This window comes from Neovison vison, chromosome 6 (genome assembly GCF_020171115.1).
Source record: "Neovison vison isolate M4711 chromosome 6, ASM_NN_V1, whole genome shotgun sequence".
In the NCBI taxonomy this organism is placed as follows: domain Eukaryota; kingdom Metazoa; phylum Chordata; class Mammalia; order Carnivora; family Mustelidae; genus Neogale; species Neogale vison.
The window spans coordinates 210,258,392-210,283,908 of record NC_058096.1 but is presented as its reverse complement, the minus strand read 5'-3'; the positions used below and the strand labels follow the sequence as shown (position 1 = coordinate 210,283,908).

At 42.2% G+C, this 25,517-nt stretch overlaps 1 protein-coding gene across 4 annotated transcripts in view; it reads left to right on the top strand.

Annotated features, from left to right (window-relative positions):
* Nucleotides 1–7,571: 7,571 nt before the first annotated feature.
* ADGRE3 (adhesion G protein-coupled receptor E3) overlaps nt 7,572–25,517 on the top strand; it is a 48,630-nt gene continuing 30,684 nt past the window's right edge. For 2 of the 4 annotated variants that reach the window (XM_044255306.1, XM_044255304.1), the window contains exons 1-5: nt 7,572–7,827; nt 14,451–14,501; nt 15,890–16,009; nt 19,013–19,168; nt 24,713–24,783. In XM_044255306.1, the coding sequence (XP_044111241.1) occupies nt 7,803–7,827; nt 14,451–14,501; nt 15,890–16,009; nt 19,013–19,168; nt 24,713–24,783 (423 nt within the window). In that variant the 5' untranslated portion in view covers nt 7,572–7,802. The remainder of the gene's footprint in view (nt 7,828–14,450; nt 14,502–15,889; nt 16,010–19,012; nt 19,169–24,712; nt 24,784–25,517) is intronic. The other 2 variants (XM_044255305.1, XM_044255307.1) reach the window with 2 other exon arrangements.

Sequence of the window (25,517 nt, the reverse complement as noted above, 5' to 3'; positions counted from 1 at the left end):
ATATTGAGTAAAATTAATCTGACATGAAATCACCAAACACAGAGAAGGTATATCTCAAATATTTGTTGGATGGATGGATGGATGGATGGATGGATGGATGGGATGGGGTAGAAGGATAGAAGGATGGATGATGGATGGATGGATGGATGGATGGTTGGATGGACAGATGGATGGATGAGTAGATGGATGGATGGATGGATGGATGAATAAATGTGAAGACCAAGTTCCTAACTCCCATTTCCATGTGCCTATTACTAAATTTAGCTTATTAATTCAATAAGTATCTTTGGGCCTGAATTCCCAAATGCAATAAGACTATAAAAGTGTATTTCTGAAACTAATTTTAAAAAAGAATATGATAGTATATGTAAGGTAACATAAAAGGGCCTGGTTAATAAATATCACTGTAGGAGGGGAGGGAGGTTGGGTGAGACAGGTGGTGGGTATTGCATGTATCACATGGAGCACCGGATGTGGTGCCTAAACAATGAATTTTGGAACACTGAAAATTTTTTAATTTAATTTAATTTTAAAAATAAAAATATCACTCTAGTATTTTCCTCAGCTCCATATACCCTAAATGTTTAAATCTTCATTTTCAATCATGTTTTATAAACCAAGAATTTGCAGTTACTTTGAATTTTTTTTTCCTTAGTTCTCCCAGAAGGTGGCAGTATGGTGTAAAGACTAAGTTCTGCATCTGGGTCCAGATGGGATTTAACCATCTTCATCATCATCGTCATTGTCAATAAAATTATATTGCTAAGGGATCTTGTTTGTGCTTTGGCATAATATTATTTTTATATCTTGTTTCACAACAAAATCAGAAAGAGTTAGGAGGCTTGAATTATTTTTTCTGACTCTATGTAGGTGACATAACCAAATAAGGGAGTTAGGTCAGGCCCCCTAGGCTTATCACTTACTGGGGACCGCTCTCAGGAGAGAAAGAATAAGGAGAGCAAGATAAGGCAGATGAAGGGGTTGAACAAAGATAGGGGTTGAGCTGCAGTCAAATATGAACCTGACCCCACAGAGAGCCCTACAGCAAGAGTGACACCCCACAGATGCTCCTACTTAAAGACAACCCGAGGGATGAGGGTTATAACTTCAGTTCAGCAGCTTCAGTTAAATTAAAGGCAATTTTCTGGAGGAAGGAGCAGATATGAGTGATCACAGCTAACTCAAAAAAGCTAGGGTATGGGGACATAAAGAAAAATCCACTTGTTCTTTAGAGGAAATAAATACATTCACATAATTAACAATATTTGTTTTAAAAACACACACACACACACACACTTAATGGGCGCCTCGGTGGCTCAGCCTAATGAGTGGCCACCTCTTGCCTTTGGCTCAGATCATGATCTAGGGGTCCTGGGATAGAGCCCCATGTCAGCCTCCATCCTCAGGAAGAAGTCTGCTTATCTCCCTCTCCCTCCCCCACACACACTCACTCACCCTCTCTCTCTCAAATAAATAAATAAAAGTTTTCAATCAATCAATCAATAACACTTTCATGGAAATGGTTTTATGGAAGAGGCCAGGAAACAAGATCTGGGTGAGGCACAAATGGCATCCTCCATAGGGATCTACACCAATGTTTGCATGAATTAAGCCCAACTGTTTGCCATCCTAATCTTTGAGACTTCGGAGAATTAAGAATCAGAAAATTAAGGATAATGTATACACTTGTTCAATCCCTATGTTGTACACCCCTGAAACTAATGTAACACTGTGTGTGTGAACTACACTCAAAAGAAAAAAAAACTTTTTAAAGAATCATGTGGAAGCTGCTCACTCCCAGGTTTATCATGCAATGATGCAGTGTGGCATATGGTAATTCACTATAATTTTGAGCTCTTTAAAATAAAGAGAAAGTCACGTTCATAGTGATGTTTGAGGCAGTAGGTATACATAACCCTGAGAAAGATAGTAGTGGGCACAGCTGGTGTGGTGCTCTGCCCGGTTCCCATCTATCACACTGCCTGTCCGGCTCTGTCCCCACCCCACCCCAAGGGGCAGCACACAGCCAATGATTGACCTGGAGGATTAAAAAGCCTTCTCTGCGGAAAATTGGACAGCATATGTAGAAGAATGAAACTCAACCATTCTCCTACCATACACGAAGATAAACTCAAAATGGATAAAAGACCTCAACATAAGACAGGAATCCATCAGAATCATAGAGGAGAACATAGGCAGTAACAGCCTATGTGGCTATATCAGCCACCGCAACTTCTTTCAAGATGTGTCTCCAAAGGCAAAGGAAGCAAAAGTGAAAATGAATTTTGGGGACTTCATCGAGATCAAAAGCTTCTGCACAGCAAAAGAAACAGTCAACAAAACAAAGAGGCAAGCCATGGAATGGGAGAAGATATTTGCAAATGACAGTATAGTCAAAAGTCATATCCAGGATCTATAAAGAACTCAAACTCAACACACAAAAAACAGATAATCATGTCAAAAAAAATGGGAAGAAGACATGAACAGACACTTCTCCAATGAAGACATACAAATGGCTATCAACACATGAAAAAATGTTCATCATCACTAGCCATCAGGGACATTCAAATTAAAACCACATTGAGATACCACCTTACACCAGTTAGAATGGCCAAAATGAGCAAGACAGGAAACAACATGTGTTGGAGAGGATGTGGAAAAAGGGGAATCCTCTTACACTGTTGGTGGGAATGCAAGTTGGTGCAATCACTTTGAAGAGCAGTGTGGAGATTCCTTAAGAAATTAAAAATAGAGCTTCCCTATGACCCTGAAATTTCACTACTGGGTAATTACCCCAAAGATACAGATGTAGTGAAAAGAAGGGCCACCTGTAACCCAATGTTCATAGCAGCAATGGCCACGGTCACCAAACTGTGGAAAAAAACAAGATGCCCTTCAACGGATGAATGGATAAGGAAGATGTGGTCCATATATACTCTGGAGTATTATGCCTCCATCAGAAAGGATGAATACCCAACTTCTGTATCAACATGGACAGGACTGGAAGAGATTATGCTGAGTGAAATAAGCCAAGCAGAGAGAGTCAGTTATCACATGGTTTCACTTATTTGTGGAGCATAGAAATAACATGGAGGAGATGGGGAGATGGAGAGGAAGAGGGAGTTGGGGAAAATTGGAAGGGGAGATGAACCATGAGAGACTATGGACTCTGAAAAACAATCTGAGCATTTTGAAGGGGCAGGGGGTGGGAAGTTGGGCCAGCCTGGTGGTGGGTATTATGGAGGGCACGTATTGCATGGAGCACTGGGTGTGGTGCATAAACAATGAATTCTAGTACACTGAAAAGTAATTTTAAAAATAAAAAATTTAAAGAAAAAAAAAGCCTTCCCTGCAGATGGACCAACTCCACGATGCACAGTCCAGAGCTTTCCTAAGGAATTAAGCTGAGATTATACTCTTGCTGAGACCACCTCTTTATCTAGCTCCTTCCCCTGCCTATCCTGTTTCCTTAGTACCCTTCTTCCGAGAGCATACTCCTCCAAAATCTCATGTGCATCCCAGCCTCTACTTTCCCCCCAACAAATTATGTGCATCCCAGTTCCTACCTCAGGATCTCCTTAAAGGCACCTGGCCTAAGACAGTCACAGTATGAAGAATTTTCTATCAATTAGTATAAGCTAAATTTAGCACGATTGTGAAGGTTTTCTGGGAGGAAATGCTTCTGGGTCTTGAGTAACAGGGAGGGGGACTTGCATTAGAGAAAGAAAGGGAACTCCAGGTAGAGGCAACATTGTGTGCAAAAAAAAAAAAAAAAAAGACTTGGGGCGCCTGGGTGGCTCAGTGGGTTAAAGCCTCTGCCTTCGGCTCAGGTCATGATCCCAGGGTCCTGGGATCGAGCCCCGCATCGGGCTCTCTGCTCCGTGGAGAGCCTGCTTCCTCCTGTCTCTCTGCCTGTCTCTCTGCCTGCCTCTCTGCCTACTTGTCATCTCTATCAAATAAATAAATAAAATCTTAAAAAAAAAAAGACTTATGAGAATGGGGATTTTCGTCTGTTTTGCCCACTGTTTTATCCCTTGTGCCTGCAATAGATCAGTGCTCTCTGGGGTTAGGGTGGAGAGTTACCTTGAGCCTGGATTCTGAGGTATGTAGATGCCTGGAGATTCCCACTGTTGAGAGTCAAGTTGCTGACCTGCCACCCCCTCTAAAGTGCTAGTTCAGGAGAGTCAGGAACTTGAAGTCACCAAGGGCAGCCAGTCCTGAGAGTGGCTGATAACTGCCCTCCAGCCAGGTCTTTATGTCCACCCATTCATTAAATCAGTATTTATTGAGCATGTACTATGTGCTAGATGCTGTATGAGGCACAGGGACTGCAACAATGAATAAACCAAGCAAAATTCCTTGCCCTGTGGAGCAGCCATTCCACCAGGGCAGAGAAACAGCAAACAAAATAAATGAAGTAAATAAGCAAATTGTTTTGTATATTAGAAGGTGGTGGGTACAATGAACAGAAATAACTAAGCAAAGTGAATGGAGGGTATGAGAGAGAGAGAGAGATTGAAGGAGGGAGAGAGGACGAGGGAGAAGGAGAGAGGGAAATTTTGGGCAGGGAGGTCAGAGGAGACCTCAGCAACAAGCTGACACTTAAGCAATGACTTGAAGTCAGCCAGGGAGCCATGTGGTTACATGCGGGAATCTGGAGGAAAGCATTTAGGGAACAACAAGTACAAAAGCTGAGGCAGGAGTATGTCTGGCTTGTTCGAGGAAAGGCAAAGAATGGGTGTAGCTAAATCAGAGAAAGCAGAGGGCAGGGTTGGGGTGACTGGGAGGAGATGAGGGCAAAGAGGTGACCCGGGCAGATCACATAGAGACTTATGGGCTGTGGTGAGAACTTTGGCTTTTATTTTAAGTGAAATGGGAGTCAGAATAAATAAATAAATAAATAATAAACAAGTGACGTGGGAGTTATGAAGGCTTTCAGCAGAGGAGGAACAATCTGACTTAGATTTAACAGGATCACATTTGCGTTGACCTCAGTAAAGCTTTATTAAACATCACAGCCTGGCTGAGATGTGCCTGGAAGAAGCAGAGAGCAGCATTTACAACCTAGTCTAGGGTTAGGGTGTCGGGGTAAGAATCAGCATAAGACAATGAACAGACTGTTCACTGAAGTCAGCAGTAGCAAAGAGAGCAGTCTGTCAGTGAGGCAAAAAATCTGGGGGGGAGGGATAGATGATGGCGTGAGGGATGGACAGACAGATGGATGGCTGGGTGGAGCAAGGGATGAAGGGGGGAGGGATGTAAAGGGCATCTGTGAGCTGGACCTCTCAGAAATAACTGAGAAGACACTTTCAGAGAGTCTGATTTTCATCAAAAACAAAAACAAACCAAAAAAATAAAAACCCTGGAACTTTATTCTATAATGTCATTACAAAAAGGAATTATAATCACATTTTGTATCATTTGTATTTGTATCATTTTGTATTTGTAAAATGCTAGGGACATTCTGGTTTATACTTATGTGCTTTATGAAGCAGTGTGAAGGTAACAGAGAGCCAGCAGGGCAGGTGGCAGTCTAAGAAAGAAGGGCAAGAGATAGGTCTGGAGAGGTGGACTGGGGTCAGATCTGGTGGGATTTATGAACCTACTAAGCACATTTAGCCTGCAAACTATCCATGGGGCTGTGAGGCAAAGATGTGATGGCTTGGATTCATATTTCAGAAAGCTCTCCCAGCTTCAGGGCGAAGAATGGGGTAGAGGGAAAACCATTTAGGGGGCTATCAAAGTTATCCCAGATCAGAGATGCCTGAGGGACAGAGAAGTTGAGTGACCTTCCCAAAGTCACACAGTAATAAGGGGCAGAGCTACATTTGAACCCTGGTGGTCTGGCTCTAGAATCAACACTCTGTAATGGCATAGGTCTGGCCATTAGGTGGCACCACTTGTCTTTCTTGATCAACCCTCACCGCCAACCATCATCACAATCCCAGAGGACCGCTACCGGGAAAGAACAGGAAGCCCCACCACACAGCAGCTTGGCCATGGGGGACGGTGAGATGTTGAGAGCACAACAAACTTATTAAGCAGGACTTGTGGGCTTTACAACCCCAAAATCCGGCAAATTCCTCCAAATGCCCCCAACCACCTGGGGAAATCTGTTTTTTTTTTTTCTTTTTCTTGCTCATACACTTGCTTCCAAGTGTCTCCGGAGTTGACTCTACCTGCTATCTCCCCTTCTTCACCTCCCGTTCTCCCTCAGTCACCTCCATTCTGAACTGCTTTCATCATCATCTTCTCTACCACCTTGACCACTATTATCACTGTCATCATCACCTCTACCACCTCATCACTGCCATCACCTCCACCATTTTTACTACCATCATTGCCACCACTACCATCGCCGCCTTCATCATCACCACCAGAGCCACCAGCACAACCATCCCCACCACCACCATCACCTGCACCATCACCTCTACCAGCTTCACCGCCAGCACCATCCCCACCACCACCACCACCATCACCACCACCGTCACCGTCACCATCACCATCACCATCTCCACCACTTCCTTCATTGTTATCTTTATCATCATCACCACCACCATCCAAACCACTGGAATTTCTCTTGATAAAAAGACAACCTCCCTACTGCTCTGTCCCATCAATATTTTTCAGTCTTAATTCAGTCTGGTCTCTTTCCTTTCCCTCCAGGACACCATAGTCTGCTCATTTTCCCCCATCTCTCTAGCCACTCTTGGCCTGTTCCCTCTACTTTCTGCTCCTCCATGCCCTGATTTCTAAATTACTTACCTAGGGCTCTCTTCTCACTCTACAATCTCTCCCTACATGATATCATCTAGTACTATAGCTACAAATACCAACTAGTGACCAGGGGGGAAGTCATCTCTTTTGTGAACTAGACATATGTATAATGAATGTTGAAATCACAGTACCTCAAAATCAACTTACCCAAAACTTAATGCCATCTCTCCCCCAGAAACCTGCTTTTCCATCGAGTTCCCTTTCTCTGTAGTTCTAGATAGAAAACAGATCCTGACAATAATATTTGCCTTAATAAATATTTGTTGAAAGAGGGAAGGATTTAGATTTTTCTCCCAAATCCTGCAGTTGGTTTGGACTGACCCAAATAACCAAATAATTCATTACCCTCTACTGGGTCTACTTTGAGACTCTGGCCAGATCTGTTGAGGGTCATCTGCTAATGGGGTAAAAATACCAACATTTGTGAAAAATGACTCCTCAGTATTTTTAGATACCAACAGAGATACCCTAAATTTTGACTTACCCAGCTCAAAACCATAGGGTTATTTAAGCTTTATTTTGACCCCAAAGTCATAACCACTCTGCAGACAATGCTCTGTAAATAAAAGGCCTTCCTTTTAGGACTGATTCTGTCACCCCAAAGGCAATCAACAGCAGTCATGAAAACCTACCATCAAGAAAGCATATGAACTTATTTGTGGAGCATAACAAATAGCATGGAGGACAAGGGGCATTAGAGAGGAGAAGGCAATTTGGGTAAATTGGAAGGGGAGGTGAACCATGAGAGACTATGGATTCTGAAAAACAATAAATAAATTGGGGGAAAAAAAGAAAGCATATGAAAACAAATGCAGAAACAGAAAATAAATAAAAAAACAAAAAAGCAGAACCATCAGTCTGATGGCGAAAGACAAGAACAAGTTCCCTTTTCTGATAGAAATGTCCTTAGCCAGCTAACCTATGTGCATCAATTCTCATAAGATTTCCTTGAGATGGAAAAGTGGTGAGTGTAAAGCAGTAAGGAACTTCAAGAGCTGGCCGGCAAGGTTTACCTGTGTGCAAGAATGCGAGGGTCATCACTCCTTCCAGGTATGTGTAACCTTGGGAATGACTGTACCCTAACCTACCTCCTATCAGTAGCTGTTAGTTCAATGATTAGCTGTCTTTTTTTTCTCTTTCTCCTGCTCAGCTTTAAACATTCTCTCTTTCCCCTTGGGCTGAGGTTTCCTTCCTCACCACCCTGTTTAAACTGTGCTGTCAAATATGCCTAAAATTTTCCTGATGGTCCAATCCAAGGAGTTGATCATCTTCATCTTCACAGGTTTTGTTTTCTAAGTAACATCCTTTTCTCCTTGATAATTCTGTGACCTAGCACTTCACTTTTTCTCTGCCTCTCTTGCCATTTCTTTTTTCCTCTGTCCTGTACCAAGAATATTAATATCATCCCCATCTTAGGGGTGAGAAAACTGGGGCACAGAGAGATTGTAGTGCCTGCTCAAGGGCACACAGCTTGTAAATGGCAGAGTCAGGATACACACCCAAACAGCCTGGCTCCAGATCTTTGCCATTATGCTCCTCCCACAGGATTCTGCTTAGGTCTCTTTTTCTGCTCCCGCTCCTAGAGAAAACTCTTGATCCTGTGGCTTTAATCGCCACCTCTGTGCCGATGGTTCTCCAACTCTGAAGTCCCGTCCATCCTTCTGGCTCCAGATCAAATAGCAATATCAATAACCACAATATCAGCCTTATGTTTATTGAGGACATACTTCAGCCTAAAGTTGTTTTACCTTCATTATTTCACAACAGCTTCACATGAAAGATGCAAAATAGCATCACAGAGAGGTTGTAGGACTTGTTTAAAGTCTCACAGCTGTTAAGTTGCAGAGGCAGGTGATAGATCATAAAATCTATCAAAATAATATAAGCTTATTAAAGGCAAATGCTTTGTGCTCTCACCTTTGCAGGCCCTTCCATATCTTATATATAAGTCTGATATATATATCTATGGAATCAAATTGAAGTGAGAGAGTGTACAATTTTTTTATATATCTCAATATACATATCTCAATAAAGCTTAAACAAAAGGTTAAAAAAAAGAGACACTCAAGCAAGATATCTCCTGCTTTTTGGCAACTGGAGGTAGAGTCCAGGACACTTCTGGGCTCAATTATTTGTGAATTCAGTTACCTGTGAACTCTCTGCCCACATCACTGGATGCAACAGACAGTGTAACAGAATGAGCATCTGGTCGAGAATAAGAATAGGATTCTAGTGCAAATAAAATGGTAATGGAGACAGCTAGCATTTATGAATTGATTTCTGCCAGACACTGTGCTTCAAGCATGCCCTTGTTTATGTCATCACACCCAACCCCAGGTGGTAGACAATGCTGTCACTATGTTTCATATAAGGAAACAATTTAAACAATTTGCAAAAATAGCATCCAAGTCACTTGACCTCTACGCACCTGTTACCTCATGAACAAAAAGAGTCAGTGTGATTTCTAAAGTTTCTTAGCAGTGTGGGATTCAGGCATGCTCATGACTCTGGGAAAACCCTAATTTAAGATGCATGCACATATTACTGAGCACAGGGTTGCTGGCTAGACCGAAAGGAGCCTCTGAAGACTAGCCTTGAGGAAACCTGGTGGTGCCTAGACTACCTGAGCTTTAGGAACTAGGAAACACTTTTCAACCTATATGTGTTACTAACTGGCTTTGTGAGCTATAGTCATCACTTGGGCAGATTTAGTGTTAGTGCAGCTTCTGCAAATTATTTTATTTATTTTATTTTATCTTATCTTATCTTATTTTATTTTCTCAATGTTCCAAGAGTTATTGTTTATGCACCACACCCACTGCTCCATGCAATACGTGCCTTCCTTAATACCCACCACCAGGCTCACCCAACCCCCCACCTTCCTACCCTCCAAAACCCTCAGTTTGTTTCTCAGTGCCCACAGTATCTCATGGTTTATCTCTCCCTCAGATTTCCCCCAATTCACCTTTCCTTTCCTTCTCCTAATGTCCTCCGTGTTATTCCTTATGCTCCACAAGTAAGTGAAATCATATGATAATTGACTCTCTCTGCTTGACTTATTTCACGCCGCATAATCTCCTCCAGTCCCATCCATGTTGATACAAAAGTTGGATATTCATCCTTTCTGATGGAGGCATAATATTCTTCTTTATCCATTCGAATTAATTATTATACAAAAGTAGGGAGTAGGGAAATTAAATTTTTATTTATTTATTTATTTGACAGAGAGAGGGATCACAAGTAGGCAGAAGAGCAGGGAGAGAGAGGGAGGGAAGCAGGCTCTCCACTGAGCAGAGAGCCCGATGCGGGACTCAATCCCAGGACCCTGGGATCATGACCTGAGCCGAAGGCAGAGGTTTAACCCACTGAGCCACCCAGGTGCCCCTGGAGTAGGGAAATTTAAATTCATTCGAAAATATGCCAGGGCCCTGCCACTAAGCAGTTCACAGCTCGGCTGAAAATACATTCATTGGGCAAAAAAATATTCAAAGTGCTTCATGAACACCATTACATAAGTAACTGATCAGAACTGGCACCTTCTTTGATGAAGGACGGAAGCATGGAAGGATGAGTAACAGCCACCCAAAGACGTCAACATCTTCATCCCCTGGAACCTGTGAATATGTTACCATAAATGCACAGGGGAGGGAAAATTTCACCACTGCCCTCTTAGGGTCTCTGGCTGAAAGTCAGAATTAAGCTGACATAAGACAAATTATACAAGTTTTATTGAATTGAAACATGTACATGAAAGTCTTCACAAGAGAATGAAGACCCAGGGAAATGACCAGAGCACAGAGTTTTTGTGCCTTTTTGACAAAGATATGAATTTGTGAAACGACAAGGCAAAGGGGTTAGGAATAGTGAGTTGTGAGAAAGTGACTAGGAGTTCTGTCAGAGGGCAAACTGGAGGAAGACAAGGGCTGTTTCAATGAGTGTGTTTGTACACATCCATTTCTGTTCATTCTCAGCCTCTGGTGATAAGGACATTCTTTTCTTCCTGGCACAGGGAGGGCAGCCTTGTCAGGGGAGATTTTATGGCCTGATTTCAAGTAGGAAAAACGAGGTCAGAAAGCCCTTCCTACATGTGCTGTTTCTCAGGTGGCTTCCGCTCCAAATAACCAAGATGCCAAAGCAGCATATTTGGGGGTGGCATGTCCTGAGAACTTCACATGGTCAAAGGGACTTTAGAGATATGGATTAAGCTAATAATCTTGAGATGGGGAGATTATCCTGGATTATACAGGCAGGCCCATTACAATCATGAGGGTCCTGATAAGACGGAAGCAGGACTCGAGAAAGGAAGGTGCTGTGCTGCTGGCTCAGGATGGGAGAGGAGACCGTGAGCACGGAATGCGGGTCACCTCTGACAGCTGGCAGTGGAAGGAAATGGATTTTCCCCTAGAGCTTCCAAAAGGAGGCAATCCAGCTGATAGCTTAATGTCAGCCCAGCGAGACTAACTTGGGATGTCTGGCTTACAGAACTACATGGAAATACATTTCTGTTGTTTTTAAGCCACAAAATTCGGGGTGATTTGTCAGCAATCAGAAACTCTTACAGGGAACCAAAAAAAGTTAGTACTGCCCTCCCTCCCACACTTAAGGGTCACTGCTAAGCCCATAGGGCTTTATCTTCCAAATCTGGCCATTGGTCTAGATGGCCCCCAAATAACCAAGTAACCTATCACACCTCCTACTGGGCTATAACATCTAGGGAACTACATCTACTGGAAGAAAAGGCACCCTTGCCCTAAGTCACTGTCCTGGAAACATGCCAATCTCAACACCAGCCCTTAGGCATACAGCTTGTACAGAATTTCTGCAAGAGAGGTCGTGGGGTGTGGTAGGTTATCAGTAGGGATCCACACCTGAGTTTAATCTCAGCTCTGCCACTAACTAGCTCTGGGAAATGGAACAAACACCTTAGCCCTTCTGTGCCTCTGTTTCCTAATGTTCACAACCAGGATCATGCTAATAGCACTCACCTCCTAAAGTCGTTGCAAAGCTGAATTAAATTCGTGTGCCTGGTGCTTAGAATAATGCCTGGCATGTAGTAAGGGCTCTTTTCCCTTTAGATGTTGTTGAGGCTGGCCTTCGTATTTTGCCCAACCCCCCATCAAGGAAATCCTCTCTCCAAGACATAGTATCTCTCTCCAAGGAAGGTTTCATTGGTGTGTTTGTAGGCAGGGTGGAGGGGTGGTTGCATCATAGGGCATGCTGCATTTTACTCCAAAAATTCCCATCTCCTCCAAGTCTTGCTTCAGAGACACCAGCTGCCACATCTCCTGAGCTTCCCCAGGGAAGACACACATGCCCCATCTTCTCCAGACTCTCAGCCTCAGACTGTTCTCAATCACCTGATTCCAATCCTTCATGTACAGGAATTGAAATGACCCCAGTCCCACCTACCTAGTCCACCCTGACCTACACCTATCACCTATCATTTGATAAAGAGAGACCCTTCTATTACCAGGAAACACTTTTCTTTTTTTTTAATTTTAGCCTTATTGAGGTATAATCAAGACATTAAAAAATTGCACACATTTAATGTGTACATCTTATGAGTTTATATGTATGCATACACCATACACCCATAATACCATCATCACCACAATGAAGTCATCAAGCATATCCATCACCTCCAAAAATTTCCCTCTGTGTCTGTGTGTGTGTGTGTGTGCGCGCGCGTGCGTGCGTCTGGTGAGAACACATAACATGAGATCTATTCTTTTAACGTATCTTGAAGTGCACAACACAGCATTGTTACTAACTATAGGTATTACGTTTTATGGCAGAAGTCTAGAACTTATTCACCTTATGCAACAAAACGTTATGCCCTAACCCCTGTCAACCATCAATCTATTCTCTGCTTCCGTGAGTTTGACTACTTTAGATATTTCATGTAAGTGGAATTGTGCAGTATCTGTCCTTCTGTGTTCGACTTATCTCACTCAGAGTAATGTCTTCTAGTTTCATAGATATTGCCACAAATGACAGGATTTCCTTCTCTTTTAAGGCCTAATAACATTCCATTGTGTATATATACACCACATTTTCTTTATCCATTTATCTGCACAACCCACTTTCTCAGGGGGTAACCAAAGTTGCAAATAAGGTGACTGATCACCAGAGTAAGTGTCAACCAGTATACACCACTAATTGAGAAGAGCCACTAATTGGTTGTTCATATTGAAATATTCCCACACCATTTGTAAATAATCATTGCCCAGAACTAGCTCCCACCACACTCCTGCCAGCCCAGACCCTGCCCTGAGATTCCACCCACCTCCCCACAATTCAGCAGCTAAAATAATATCTGCTGCAACAGAGAAGCATCTCTAGTGTCTTCTGATTGGCCAATTCCTGCACCATACCAGCTGTTAATATTGTCCTTACAAATGGCAAATAATTCTAGACATTAGTATATAATAAGGAAATGAAAAGAAAGTGAAGAGAGAACTAACAATCAGAGTGTTATCAGATTTCTCAGGAAAGGGGAAGAGAAGTCACCCATCCATCCAGTAGCTTCAGGTCTTTGCAGAAACAAGAACGTGGCTGGTGACCCCACCAGCAGGTAGAAAGGTTTGGGGAAGAGAAAAGAACACTTTATCAACCACGGTAAAGGCAGTCTGAATTTCCCAAGAAGACAAAAAAAAAAAATACTCCCCTTCCAAGAAATGTTTCTAGAATCTCACCAGTCCTCCCTCTAGAAGAGGACCAATCCCCCTCCATTTGAATCTTATAACCAAGAAAATATGGTGGAAATAGAGTTGCATGACTTCCAGAGCTGGATCTTTTTTTTTTAAGATTTTATTTATTTATTTGACAGAGAGAGATCACAAGTAGGCAGAGAGGCAGGCAGAGAGAGAAAAGAGGAGGAAGCAGGGAAGCAGGCTCCCTGCCAAGCAGAGAGCCCGATGCGGGACTCGATCCCAGGACACTGAGATCATGACCTGAACTGAAGGCAGAGGCTTAACCCACTGAGCCACCCAGGTGTCCCAGGGCTGGATCTTAATGGGAGATGAGTCTTGTTGCCTGGGGCACCCCTACTTAGAGCTCTGAATTACCATGGGGTCTGCATGCCTGAGGTCATCATGTTGGGAGGAAAACCAAAATTCCCCAAGTCTGAGGCTACGTGAAGGGATGGCAGCTCCTATCCAGTTCCCAGCTGCTCCAGCCCCAGACACAGCCTGACTGCGACTGTATAAGAAACCCTGACCAGAATCACCCACCTGCGCTTTTCCCAGATTCCCAAAACACAGAAACCATGAGAGGTAAGAAAATGGTCATCGCTGGCTTTTTTTTTTAAGATTTTGTTTATTTATTTGACAGAGATCACAAGCAGACAGAGAGGCAGGCAGAGAGGAGGAAGCAGACTCCCCGCTGAGCAGACAGCCCGATGTGGGGCTCGATCCCAGGACCCTGGGATCATGACCCTAGCCGAAGGCAGAGGCTTTAACCCACTGAGCCACCCAAGTGCCCCGGTCATTGCTGTTTTAAGCCATTACATTTTGTAAGCCATTCCATTTCAGGTGGGACTAGGGTAACTTCAATTCCTGTGCATGAAGGACTGGGATCAACAGCCATGGATAACTGACACACAGCCCTTGAAGAATGTCCTGGAATCTTTCCTCATTCAGTTCATGTGTCTCCCTTCTGCTTCCCTGTTCCAGGACTCTGTTTTCTGCTGAGTTTATCAGAAGTTATGGCTCAAAAGTCCATAGGTAAGTGCTCAATGCCTGACTTCTCCACAGCCAGAGACCAGGAAATGTGTAGACCAAGGACACACCTGGAACCATTCATATCCTGCACGGAGCTAGAGCAAAGGGTCTTGTTCTGGCAGTAGAACTCAGGGATGTTTGCTCCTGTCATTCTTTTTAATTCATCATTACATCAAATTTTAATATGTCTTTTTTTTAAGTTTCATTTATTTAAGTTATCTCTACATCCAACATGGGGCTCAAACTCACGACCCCAAGATGAAGAGTCACATACTCTTCCCACTGTGCCAGCCAGGCGCCCCTTAATATATCTTTTTATTTTACAGTCCTTTGTCTATTCATTTGCTTTCAGTAACCACCATGTGCCCAATGTAGGAATAAAACAGCAGCTGAAACGCACAAAGTCTCACGAAGTGAGCATTCCAGTGGCAAGACACACAGCATGATGGTAACCATTCCATTCTGATCATAAGCAAGCCCCCTCCCAAAAAAGATGAACAAGATGACATCAGGCTAACTTTAAACCCTTGGACATCTCACTAGATTCTAATTCAGCAGGTCTAGCATGGGGCCTGAGATTCTGCCTTTCTAGCCAACCTCCGGGGGATGCCTTCTGAGTAGCCAGACCGTCTGCTGTGTCCCCCATCAGGTTCCCTCTCCCCACGAACACTGCACAGTTCTCAGATTTCTCCACTGGACCCAAAGTTCGAGATACTTCCTCAGCTCAGTTCATTCGAATCCAAGAGGTCTCCAATTGAGATCTTTCCTGTCTCCCTGTCCAAATGAAGTTATACATAGGGTTACAAAGATCATGTGTACCCATATCAGGATATACCTCCTGTGGACCCTTACAAATTCGAATCTTTATAATCCTAGCTGATACTTTCTATGTGCCAGGCACTGCACACTTCATAGTCTTATTCATATGTATTGTACACAACACACTTCATATGTATTAATTCAGTTACTCTTCACAATAACCCAGTTTACAGATGAGGGTATTGAGGCACAGAGGGGTTAAGACATTTGTGCAAAGACACACAGCTGGTAAGTGGCAGAGTCAGAATCGAACCCAGGGTCTTAACCAATTCATTCCCCCTTTTATAAATTCTGCAGTGATCCTGAGAATAGCACAATTTCATCACCTTGAAATTTTTGTGTTAAAATTAATTTAACACCAACCTCTGTCCTTTATCATGCAAAAGAATCTCACTTTTTTCTGTAACTTGGGTTTGGTGTCTCTCATTTTTTAATGTACTGAGATCTCAAAAGAGACAAAGGGTGTAGGCTTCCTCACCCTAATGAGATCCCGGCTGGAGGCCAAGTCAAATGATAACAGGACTTCTCTTAACCCCTGCGGATGTTTGACCTGCCCCTCCTTCTCCCTGCAGCTTCTTGTGACTGCCCCAGGCATGCTGACTGTGTCAACAGCACTCATTGTACTTGCAAACATGGATACACCTCTATGCACGGGGAGGAATTCTTCACATTTCCCTTGGCTACATGCAAAGGTAAGGGACGGTTTTCAAACCATCCAGAGGCAGGAGTGGAAGGAAGACAGCATAAGGACCATGGGGAGGCAAATACCAATAATGTGCACTGCTAAAAAAAAAAAACAAAAACTTAACAACTCCACCCTCGTCAAGAAAGAAATGTTTTCATGAAATCAGTATTTCTTCTTTATTTTTTTTAAGAGAAAGAGCCCAAGTAGAGGGGGGAGGGGCAGAGGGATAGGGAGAGAGAGAGAATCCCAAGCAGGCTCCATGCCCAGCAGAGCTCAACATGGGGCTCAATCTCACGACTGTGAGATCATGACCTGAGCTGAAACCAAGAGTTAGATGCTTTAACCAACTGAGCCACACAGGCACACCATCATTTCCCTTTATTTACTTGGAAGTCCTAATACACTATTCCACCCCATTTATGACTACCGAGTTCTCTTAACTTCATACTCAAACATGTGTTTCTCTACTATTTTTTTTAACTCATCAATTATTTCCCCTTTCAAGGTGCATTGTTTGTCCCATCATTTCAGGAGAAGGGAGTGAAAGCAACCTCCCCATGATGAGTACTGAGTGACATACAGAATTGTTGAATCACCATATTGCCCACCTCGAACTAAAATAACACTGTATGTTAATTATACTGGTACTTTTTTAAAAAGATCCTTCGTTTCACCCTCACTTCCGCTCCCCCAGTGAAGAGATAAGATCTTTAAAATACCATAATTTCAACCCCTCCCCATCTCCATTGCCACACTCCCCCTTAATTTTAACTTTATCTCCAGGTTCACTGCTCACCCCTGCTTCCTCTTCCCTTCATTTCCCCCTACATTGAGGTTTCTGTACTTCCTTGTTTCACACTTGTTAATCTGTTGGTTTTTTGGAGAACTTTCTCACATGCTTTCTTCAAACTGGCCCACATAGCTAATGTCTCTCTCCATGAATGCACCATCTTGTATTTTTTTGGCTCTAACGAGTAGGTTCTATCCTGCCTCGGAGGGAGCTTTTTCATTCCATCCTCTTAACCAAGTGATTCATCAGTGAATACCCCAGTGATCACAGAACTGTCTTCAAGCTTACAGGGTCTCAAACAAAAATCCCAAAGCCAATCTGAGTCTCGTCCCTTTGCAGTGACTTCTGTCTCAGACTTAGGTTTCTTGCAGACGCCCCAGGAAGAACATCCCTACTCTTCATTGGCTGGGGATGAGACATGAAAGCTGGAAGGGAGGCTGGAGAGAGAGTGCCTGGGTGATGGGAACAAGACAGCCTCCTCAAAACAGAACGGTGGTTGAACAGACAACCGAGAGCATCTGCTCTATTATATCACAATCTGAAAATTCCCAGCTCCATGTTTGCCATACCAGTTTGGGAAATCACACATCTTCGCTACCCACCTGACATTTACAAAGGGGCTACTGTGACCCTTAGGACTGGGGACACATTGACTTAATCAAGACATTCTAACTCAATTAGTTAATCTAGCAAATGTATTACTCTTGGGCTGCTATGACAAAACACAGACCGGGTGGCTTAAACAACAGGAATTTATTTTCTCACAGTTCTGGATGCTGGGAAGCCCATGATCAAGGTTCTGGCAGTTCTACTTTCTCAGGAGGCCTCTCTTCCTGGCTTGAAGATGCCTGTCTTCTTATTCTATCTTCACACGGTCTTTCCTCACTCTGTGCACATAGTGGTCAGGCAGATGGAAAAGTTCTCTCGTCTCTTCTTCTACAGACATTAATCCTAACAGATCAAGGCCCCATTCTTACAACCTCATTTAACCTCAGTTACATCCTTAGAGGCCCCATTTCCAAATACAGCCACACCAGAAGTTAGGGTTTCAACATGTTGAAATGAAGAGATATACATATGGCTCATAACAGCAGACATAGTCAATTTCCCACTTATTTGCTCTCAGCACTTGCCATTCTTTTGCACACCAAATCTAAGGCTCTCTCTGTCTACTGGAGACCACTCAGCTCATGCTCAAAACAGGTGGAAGTACCGGAGAGTTAATTATCCCTGCCAGCACTTCTCTGTCGATAAATAAGATTTGGCAGATAAAAACATTACCAACAAAAGCCAAATTATGGAAAGACCCCAATGTCCATCAACTGTGAATGGATAAAGAAGAAGATGTGGTGTGTGGGTTTGTGGGTGTGTATGCATGCAATGGAATATTACTCAACCATGAAAAAGAATGAAATCTTGCCATTTGCAATGACATGGATGGAGCTAAAGTGTATTATGCTAAGCAAAATAATCCAGTCAGGAAAAGACAAATACCATATGATTTCACTCATCTGTGGAATTTAAGAAACAAAACAGAGGAGCGTAGAGGAAGCTGGGAAAACAGAGAGAGGGAACCATAAGAGACTCTTAACTACAGAGAACAAGCTGAGGGTTGCTGGAGGGGAGGTGGGTGGGGGATGCGCTAGATGGGTGATGGGGATTAAGGAGGACATTTCTTGTAATGAGCCCTGGGTGTCGTGTGTAACTGGTGAATCGCTAAATTCTACTCCCAAAACCAATATTACACTATGTGTTAACCAATTATGATTTAAATAAGAACTTAAGAGGAAAAAAAAAAGATCTGGCAGATAAATAACCCAGCCCCCTCACCCCTTGGGGAGTCACTCTGCAGCGTGACCTCTACGCTGCCTCCCAGAGGGTCCCAGGGATATCGAGTCCCAGTTGCCCACAGCGGAAACTTCCCTGTTTACTTTCTGCCTGGCTTTCCCGGTCTTATTTCACCACTTCCCTTCCAGGGTTTTCTGGGATCACATCTCACATAAAGTACTTGAACATGAATTCTTGTCTCAGTGTCTACTTCTCAGAGAATCCAACCAAAGTCAAAGAGGAAAGGGAAGAACAAAGACAACCCACTAACTTAAATGAGTTGTGCTGGAAAACCAGGACAGATTGGGTGGAAAGGGTATGGCCTCTGGCACATATTAGATGTTCCATAAATCTTTGTCAAATTAATGGCCAAATTCCTCTTTTGTGTTCCAGATACTGATGAATGTAAACCACCCATTAGTATATATTGTGGAGCAAATGCTGCATGTCAGAATACTGATGGAGGTTTCTACTGTCACTGTAATCCTGGATACAAACTTCTCTCTGGGGCTCCACAATTCCAGAATTCCAGTGAAAACACTTGTCAAAGTAAGGAAATTCTTGTCTTCTTGTCTCTCTATATATTTTTCATTGAGTCTAATGCCAGATAAGTGTCTGTGTGTGTGTGTGTGTGTGTGTGTGTGTGTTGTGTATAGAGAGGTTAGTACATGTTTCCATTTTCTGGATGATGGAAAGAGGAAACAAAAAGAAAGAAGGAAATTTAGAGAAATAATGGGGGCTAATAAGACAAGTGGACTTTGGAAATAGAGGTAACAAGGTGCTAACGGAGACAGGATTCTTTGAGTTTCAAAAAAGAGCTCATTCAAGCTAACTTAAACAGAAAAGGTGAGTTTATGATAAGGATGCATGGGTGTGTCTTGGAACTCAAGAACAAGAACAAAGCAGGGCTTCTAGAATGAACTGAAATAGAGACTCTTATCAAGACACTTCAGGCTCTGAAACTCTTTGGGTCTGCTCCTTTCTTCTTGTTCATTGTAAACGGGGTTTCTCTGCCTTTTTAGTCCACAGAACAGGAAATACACCCACTGAGAAGTCCAAATTTTACATTGTTAATGATCAAACCACCCAAAGAGAGATCAATGGACTCTCTTTTGGACTTAATTATAAGTTCTTTGGAAATGTACCAATTAGTCCAGTTTGAGTTATATGCCCACCCTTAGATCTGTGTTGAGGGGGAAGCACCATATTGTATAAGCATGAGCACTCTCATGGAAACCACATAGACAGAGAAATCTATGCACAAGAAATGTGGGAGATGTAACTGGGGAAGACGGTGGGGTAGGAACATCCTGAGCTCACCTCTTTCCATGAACACACCAAGGATGCAAATGTAAACAAACAACAAAAAGCTGGGGTAGTGATACTTACAAAGATTGTCCTTACTTAATGATAAAGGAATCACTCGAACAAGAGGATACAACAATTGCAAATATCTATGCACCCACCAAACAAGAGGATACAACAATTGCAAATATCTATGCACCCACCATTGGAGCATCTAAATATATAAAGCAAATATTAACAGACATAAAGGGAGAAATTGACAGTAATTCAATAATAGTTGGGTACTTTAACACTCCACTTACATAAATGGAAAGATCAGACCGAAAATCAGTAAGGAAATAGTGGCTTTAAGTAATCTCTGCACCCAGCATGGGGCTTGAACCCATTACCCCAAGATCAAGACTAAGGCTCCAGCCAGGAGCCTCAGACCTAAAATCGTCAGAAACAGTAAAAGCAGTTCTAAGAAGGAAGTTTATAATAATACAGGCCTACTTCAAGAGACAAGAAAAATCTCAAACAATAAAACCTTAGACCTAAAGGAATAGGAAAAAAAAAAAAAAGAACAAAGCCCAAAGCTAGTAGAAGGAAGGAAATAATAAAGATCAGAAGAGAAATAAACTAAAGAAAGACCAAAAAAAGCAATAGAAAAAAGTCAATGAAACTAAGAGTGGGTTCTTTGAAAAGATAAACAAGAAATAAACCCATAGTCAGGCTCATCAAGAAAAAAAGAAATTAATTACTTCATTAAATGAGCATATAGACCAGGTTATATACCTCACAGAGCTGTTGCAAGGATTAATTGAGGTTTAAATGAAACACTACAAACAGGGCACTTAAGACAGTGCCCACAAATGTTTGCTAATATAGTTCGTATTTCATCTGATTCTTCAAAGTGTGTAAGTAAGTGTGTGTGTGTGTGTATATATATATATATCCTTGCTCCTTGGGCAGAAGACATGAATAGACATTTCTCCAAAGAAGACTTACAATGGTCAACAGACACATGAAAAAATGCTCAACATCAGGGATGTACAAATCAAAACCACAATGAGGGACCCCTGGGTGGTTCAGTCAGTTAAGCGTCTGCCTTCGGCTCAGGTCATGATCCCAGGGTCTTGGGATCGAGTCCCACATCGGGCTCCTTGCTCAGCAGGGAGCCTGCTTCTGCCTTTGCCTGCTGTTCTCCCTGCTTGTGCTCCCTCTCTTGTTCTCCCTCTCTCTCTCTCTGAAAAATAAATAAATAAAATCTTTTAAAAAAAGGAAAAACAATCCACAATGAGATACCACTGCACACTAGTCAGAATGACCAGAATAACTACAATGAACAAGTTAGGAAACAATAGACGTTGGCAAGGATACAGAGAAAGGGCAACCCCCTCACACTGTTGATGGGAATGCAAAATGGTACAGCCACTCTGGAAAACAGTATGGAGGTTCCTCAAAAAGTTGAAAATAGAGCTACCCTACAACCCAGCAATTGCACTACTAGGTATCTACCCTAAAGATACCAATGTAGTGATCTGAAAGGGCACATGCATCCCAACATTTATAGCAGAAATGTCTCCCATAGCCAAGATAAGGAAAGAGCCCAGATGTCCACTGATAGATGAATGGATAAAGAAGATGTGGTATGTACGTGTGTGTGTGTGTATATATGTGTGTGTGTGTGTTGTGTGTGCGTGTGTGTGTGTGTATAAAATGGAATATCAGCCATCAGAAAAATGAAATCTTACCATTTGCAATGACATGGATGGAGCTAGAGGGCATTATGCTAAGCAAAATAAGTCAATCAGAGAAAGAAATTATGTAATTTCACCCACATGTGAAATTTAAGAAACAAAACAGAGGAGCATAGGCAAAGGGAGGGAAAAATAAAACAAGATGGAATCAGAGAGACAAACTAGAAGAGACTATAGGAAACCAACTGAGGGTTGCTGGAAGGGAGTGGGGTGGGGGAATGGGGTAACTGGATGATAGGTATTAAGGAAGGCACAGGAAGTAATAAGCACTGGATGTTATATAAGACTGATGAATCACTGAACTCTACCTCTGAAATTAATAATACACTATATATTAATTAACTGAATTTTTAAATTAAAAAAAACCTCCCTGCTCCTACTAAAAAGGCCATAGGGAAGTTCAGGCAACTGTTTAGTATCAAGATTATAATTCCCACCAATAGGTAGTGCTCCTGCAAGATTCAAGCCCAGGTTCCCATATTTCCCCAAGTCCAAGCTGGAGCCCATAGCAGGGTCCTGGAGGTGCATAAGCCCCAAAAGTGAGCTGGAGTCAATATGGGGAAGGTGAGAGACAAGAGCACAAGCTGGTAGGTAGGGATTGCTGGGCCATAAGCCCACCACTAACCCAATCAATAAATAGTTGAGCATAACAAATAGCATGGAGGACATGGGGAGATAGAGAGAAGGGAGTTTGGGTAAATTGGAAGGGGAGGTGAACCATGAGAGACTATGGACTCTGAAAAACAATCTGAGGGTTTTGAAGAGGTAGGGAGTGGGAGGTTGGGGTACCAGGTGGTGGGTATTATAGAGAGCACGGATTGCATGGAGCACTGGGTGTGGTGCAAAAATAATGAATACTGTTATGCTGAAAATAAATTTTTAAAAATAGGCAAAAAAAATAGTTGTTGAGTGAATTAACATGATTGAACCCAAAGTGAATGAGCCTTTTACTAGGCAACAGGCACCTCTACTGACAATGTACAAACTGGAATTCTTCCCGGGTCCTGGTGTTGATCTGTTAAATGCACTCTCTTGTACAAGGAAAAGAAATGCTCTTGGTTATTTTCCCAATTTTAAGGGACAGTCCTTTTCGTCCGGACTATCACTTGGCAGTGCCATCTTCACCCTAATTACTCCTTTTAAAGTCAAACATGTTTTCCTCTATTCACTAGGTGTTATTTCAAGAGATATGGCAAAATAAGAGAGTTAAAGTAGGAAAATGAAAAGTGCATTTCATGGATCTTTAACAATCAAACAATAAGCATGGCAATATACACATCAGATTACATAGGCCTTGATTTGATCATTATGATAACTGGTACTATTGAAAATTATCCCTAAAGGACAAAGCTCCAATATATTGATTGGTGGATAACAAACATAATTAACTCTACATCTATATTGTATATTGGCACAGAGATCATACACAATAAATCTCTACTGCACAACCATAGGTATGAGTGTGTCAATATCTATTTTTTCTTCATCTTGTGTTGTGCTCTACTTTGAAGAAAATATTTAAATGTTTCATGTGAACTACAAATATTCTCACATAGATTGAGTCCATCTGGAGTTAGTTGTCACCAGGGTTGGAGGTCCAAGAAAGCCCCCATAAAAAAGTATGCAGCTTTCAGCCAAAAGTGCTGTTTTTGACAACAAATGTATTCTAGACTCAGGGTTGTAAGTCAAAATCCCTGAACTCAAGACAAAACTTTTGCTATTACAAGAAAGCTCTTCATCCTTGTCTAGCCAATAGACATGGCTGAAAACCAGGATATAGAAGAAATATAGACATAACCTCAGACTGAAGGTAACTGGATGTCAGTGTTGACTGGCTTTTCCTCATCTTTCTAAAACAGAGATGGTGGTCCTCACAAAGCGCAAGAAACACACAAAGGTCTCACTAAGGGCTAATGACCCAAAACTGATACTCTTATTTCAGCTGTAATTCCCTGCCAGGCTGAATTTTAAAATCTGAAGTATCTAGTTTTCTGATCCATCAGCCATCTCAGTTGTAATGTCCAGCCAAGACCAAATTAAAGAATTTGAAGTTTACACTTTCCCGCATCCTCTATGCCAGGATATCTCTATCACAACAATATTGATATTTGGGGTCTAATAATTCCTTGTGGTCAGGAACCATCCTGTGCATTGCAAGTATTAAGCAGCACCCCAAGCCCAAACCTCCACCTACTAGATGCCAGTAACATTCCCCACCCCAGGTTGTGACCACCAAAAATGTCTCCAGCCATTGCCAATGTCCCCTGCAGGCAAAATGACGTCCTGTCGAAAAACACTGCTGTACACCATGCTAAGGAACTCTACTCTGATCCCTCAAAGAGCACAACCTTGCCAGTGAATAAAAGTATGAGTTCACTTGATCACGTGATACCTCTTTAAAAATGAATAATGGTTTTTAATCCTCAGGGAAAAAAAGTATGAGTTCAAAAGAAAAAAAGGAACAAAAACCAGACCTTTAGCTATGGAGAACAAACCAACAGTTGCCCGAGGGGAGGCGGGTGGAAGGATGGGTGGGACAGGTGATGTTGATGAGCACCGAGGAACGTACAGAACTGTTGCATCACTATATTGACACCTAAAACTAATACAATGCTGTGTGTTAATGATTCTGGCATTTTTTTAATTAATAAATTAAAATTTTTTAAATTAAAAAATGGTTTCACTCACTTGTGGAACATAAGAAATAACACAGAGGACATTAGAAGAAGGAAAGGAAAAGTGAATTAGGGGAAACCAGAGGGGGAGATGAAGCATGAGAGACTGTGGACTCTGAGAAACAACCCTCTGAGAGTTTTGGAGGGGCGGGGGGTGAGGGGATGGGTGAGCCTGGTGGTGGGTATTAAGGAGGGCATGTATTGCATGGAGCACTGGTGTGGTGCATAAACAATGAAACTTGGAACACTGAAAAATTAAAATTAAATAAGAAAAAATATAGTATGAGATCAGCCCTTCTATTCACCTTTCTGTCCACCTCTCCACCCTTTTACTCTCGGTTCCAACAGTAACTTCCCTTGATGTTTTTTTACAGAAGCCACTTCCTCAGCGACAACCAAAGCCATGAATGATATGAGCACAAGCCCAGCCCTTGAGCCCAGCCAGGTAACAAATGTTTACAAAGCCCAAAATTAGCAAGTGGATGTGGATACTATATATTATATGTCTACTATATATTGTATGTCATCTGTGTACCATAAGTGTGTGATATGTCATATATATTATGTATTCTATGTTATGGTATGTAACATAGCCTAATATAATAGTTTTTAATTATAATATAATAGAAATTAATTGTAACACAGTAATACTCTGCAACATATAATTTATATTATGTATAACTGCGAAATATACAAATGTATCTCACCTTATTTATCACTATATGTATATTGCTATATATCTCATAGTAGCGATAGAGTGTGTATGTATATATGGATGTGTGTGTGTGCACATGTACACACATGTGTGTATACTACCCCCTAAAGATAGGAATGATCCCAGATCAAGAAAGGCAGTCTAAGTGAAATTATATTAGGGTATGCTGATCTACAACAAAGAGACCCAAATATCCAATAGCTTTAAAAAGATGGATCTTTATTACTTCCTGAGTTAACAGTCCACACTGGTGAAAGGACTCCTCTCCATAAGGCCATTAAGGGTACCCACATTCTTTCCAAACTTCTGTTCCACCATCTCCTGGCATCTTGTCCTCAATGACATGACCAAAACTGGGCTGCTGCAAATGTGGCATTTGTACTGGTGGGTAAAGGGGAGATGAGTCCAGGGCAATCTCTCTAGAGCACAAAGTGAGCAGGGAAGAGTGGAGAAAAGGGATACAT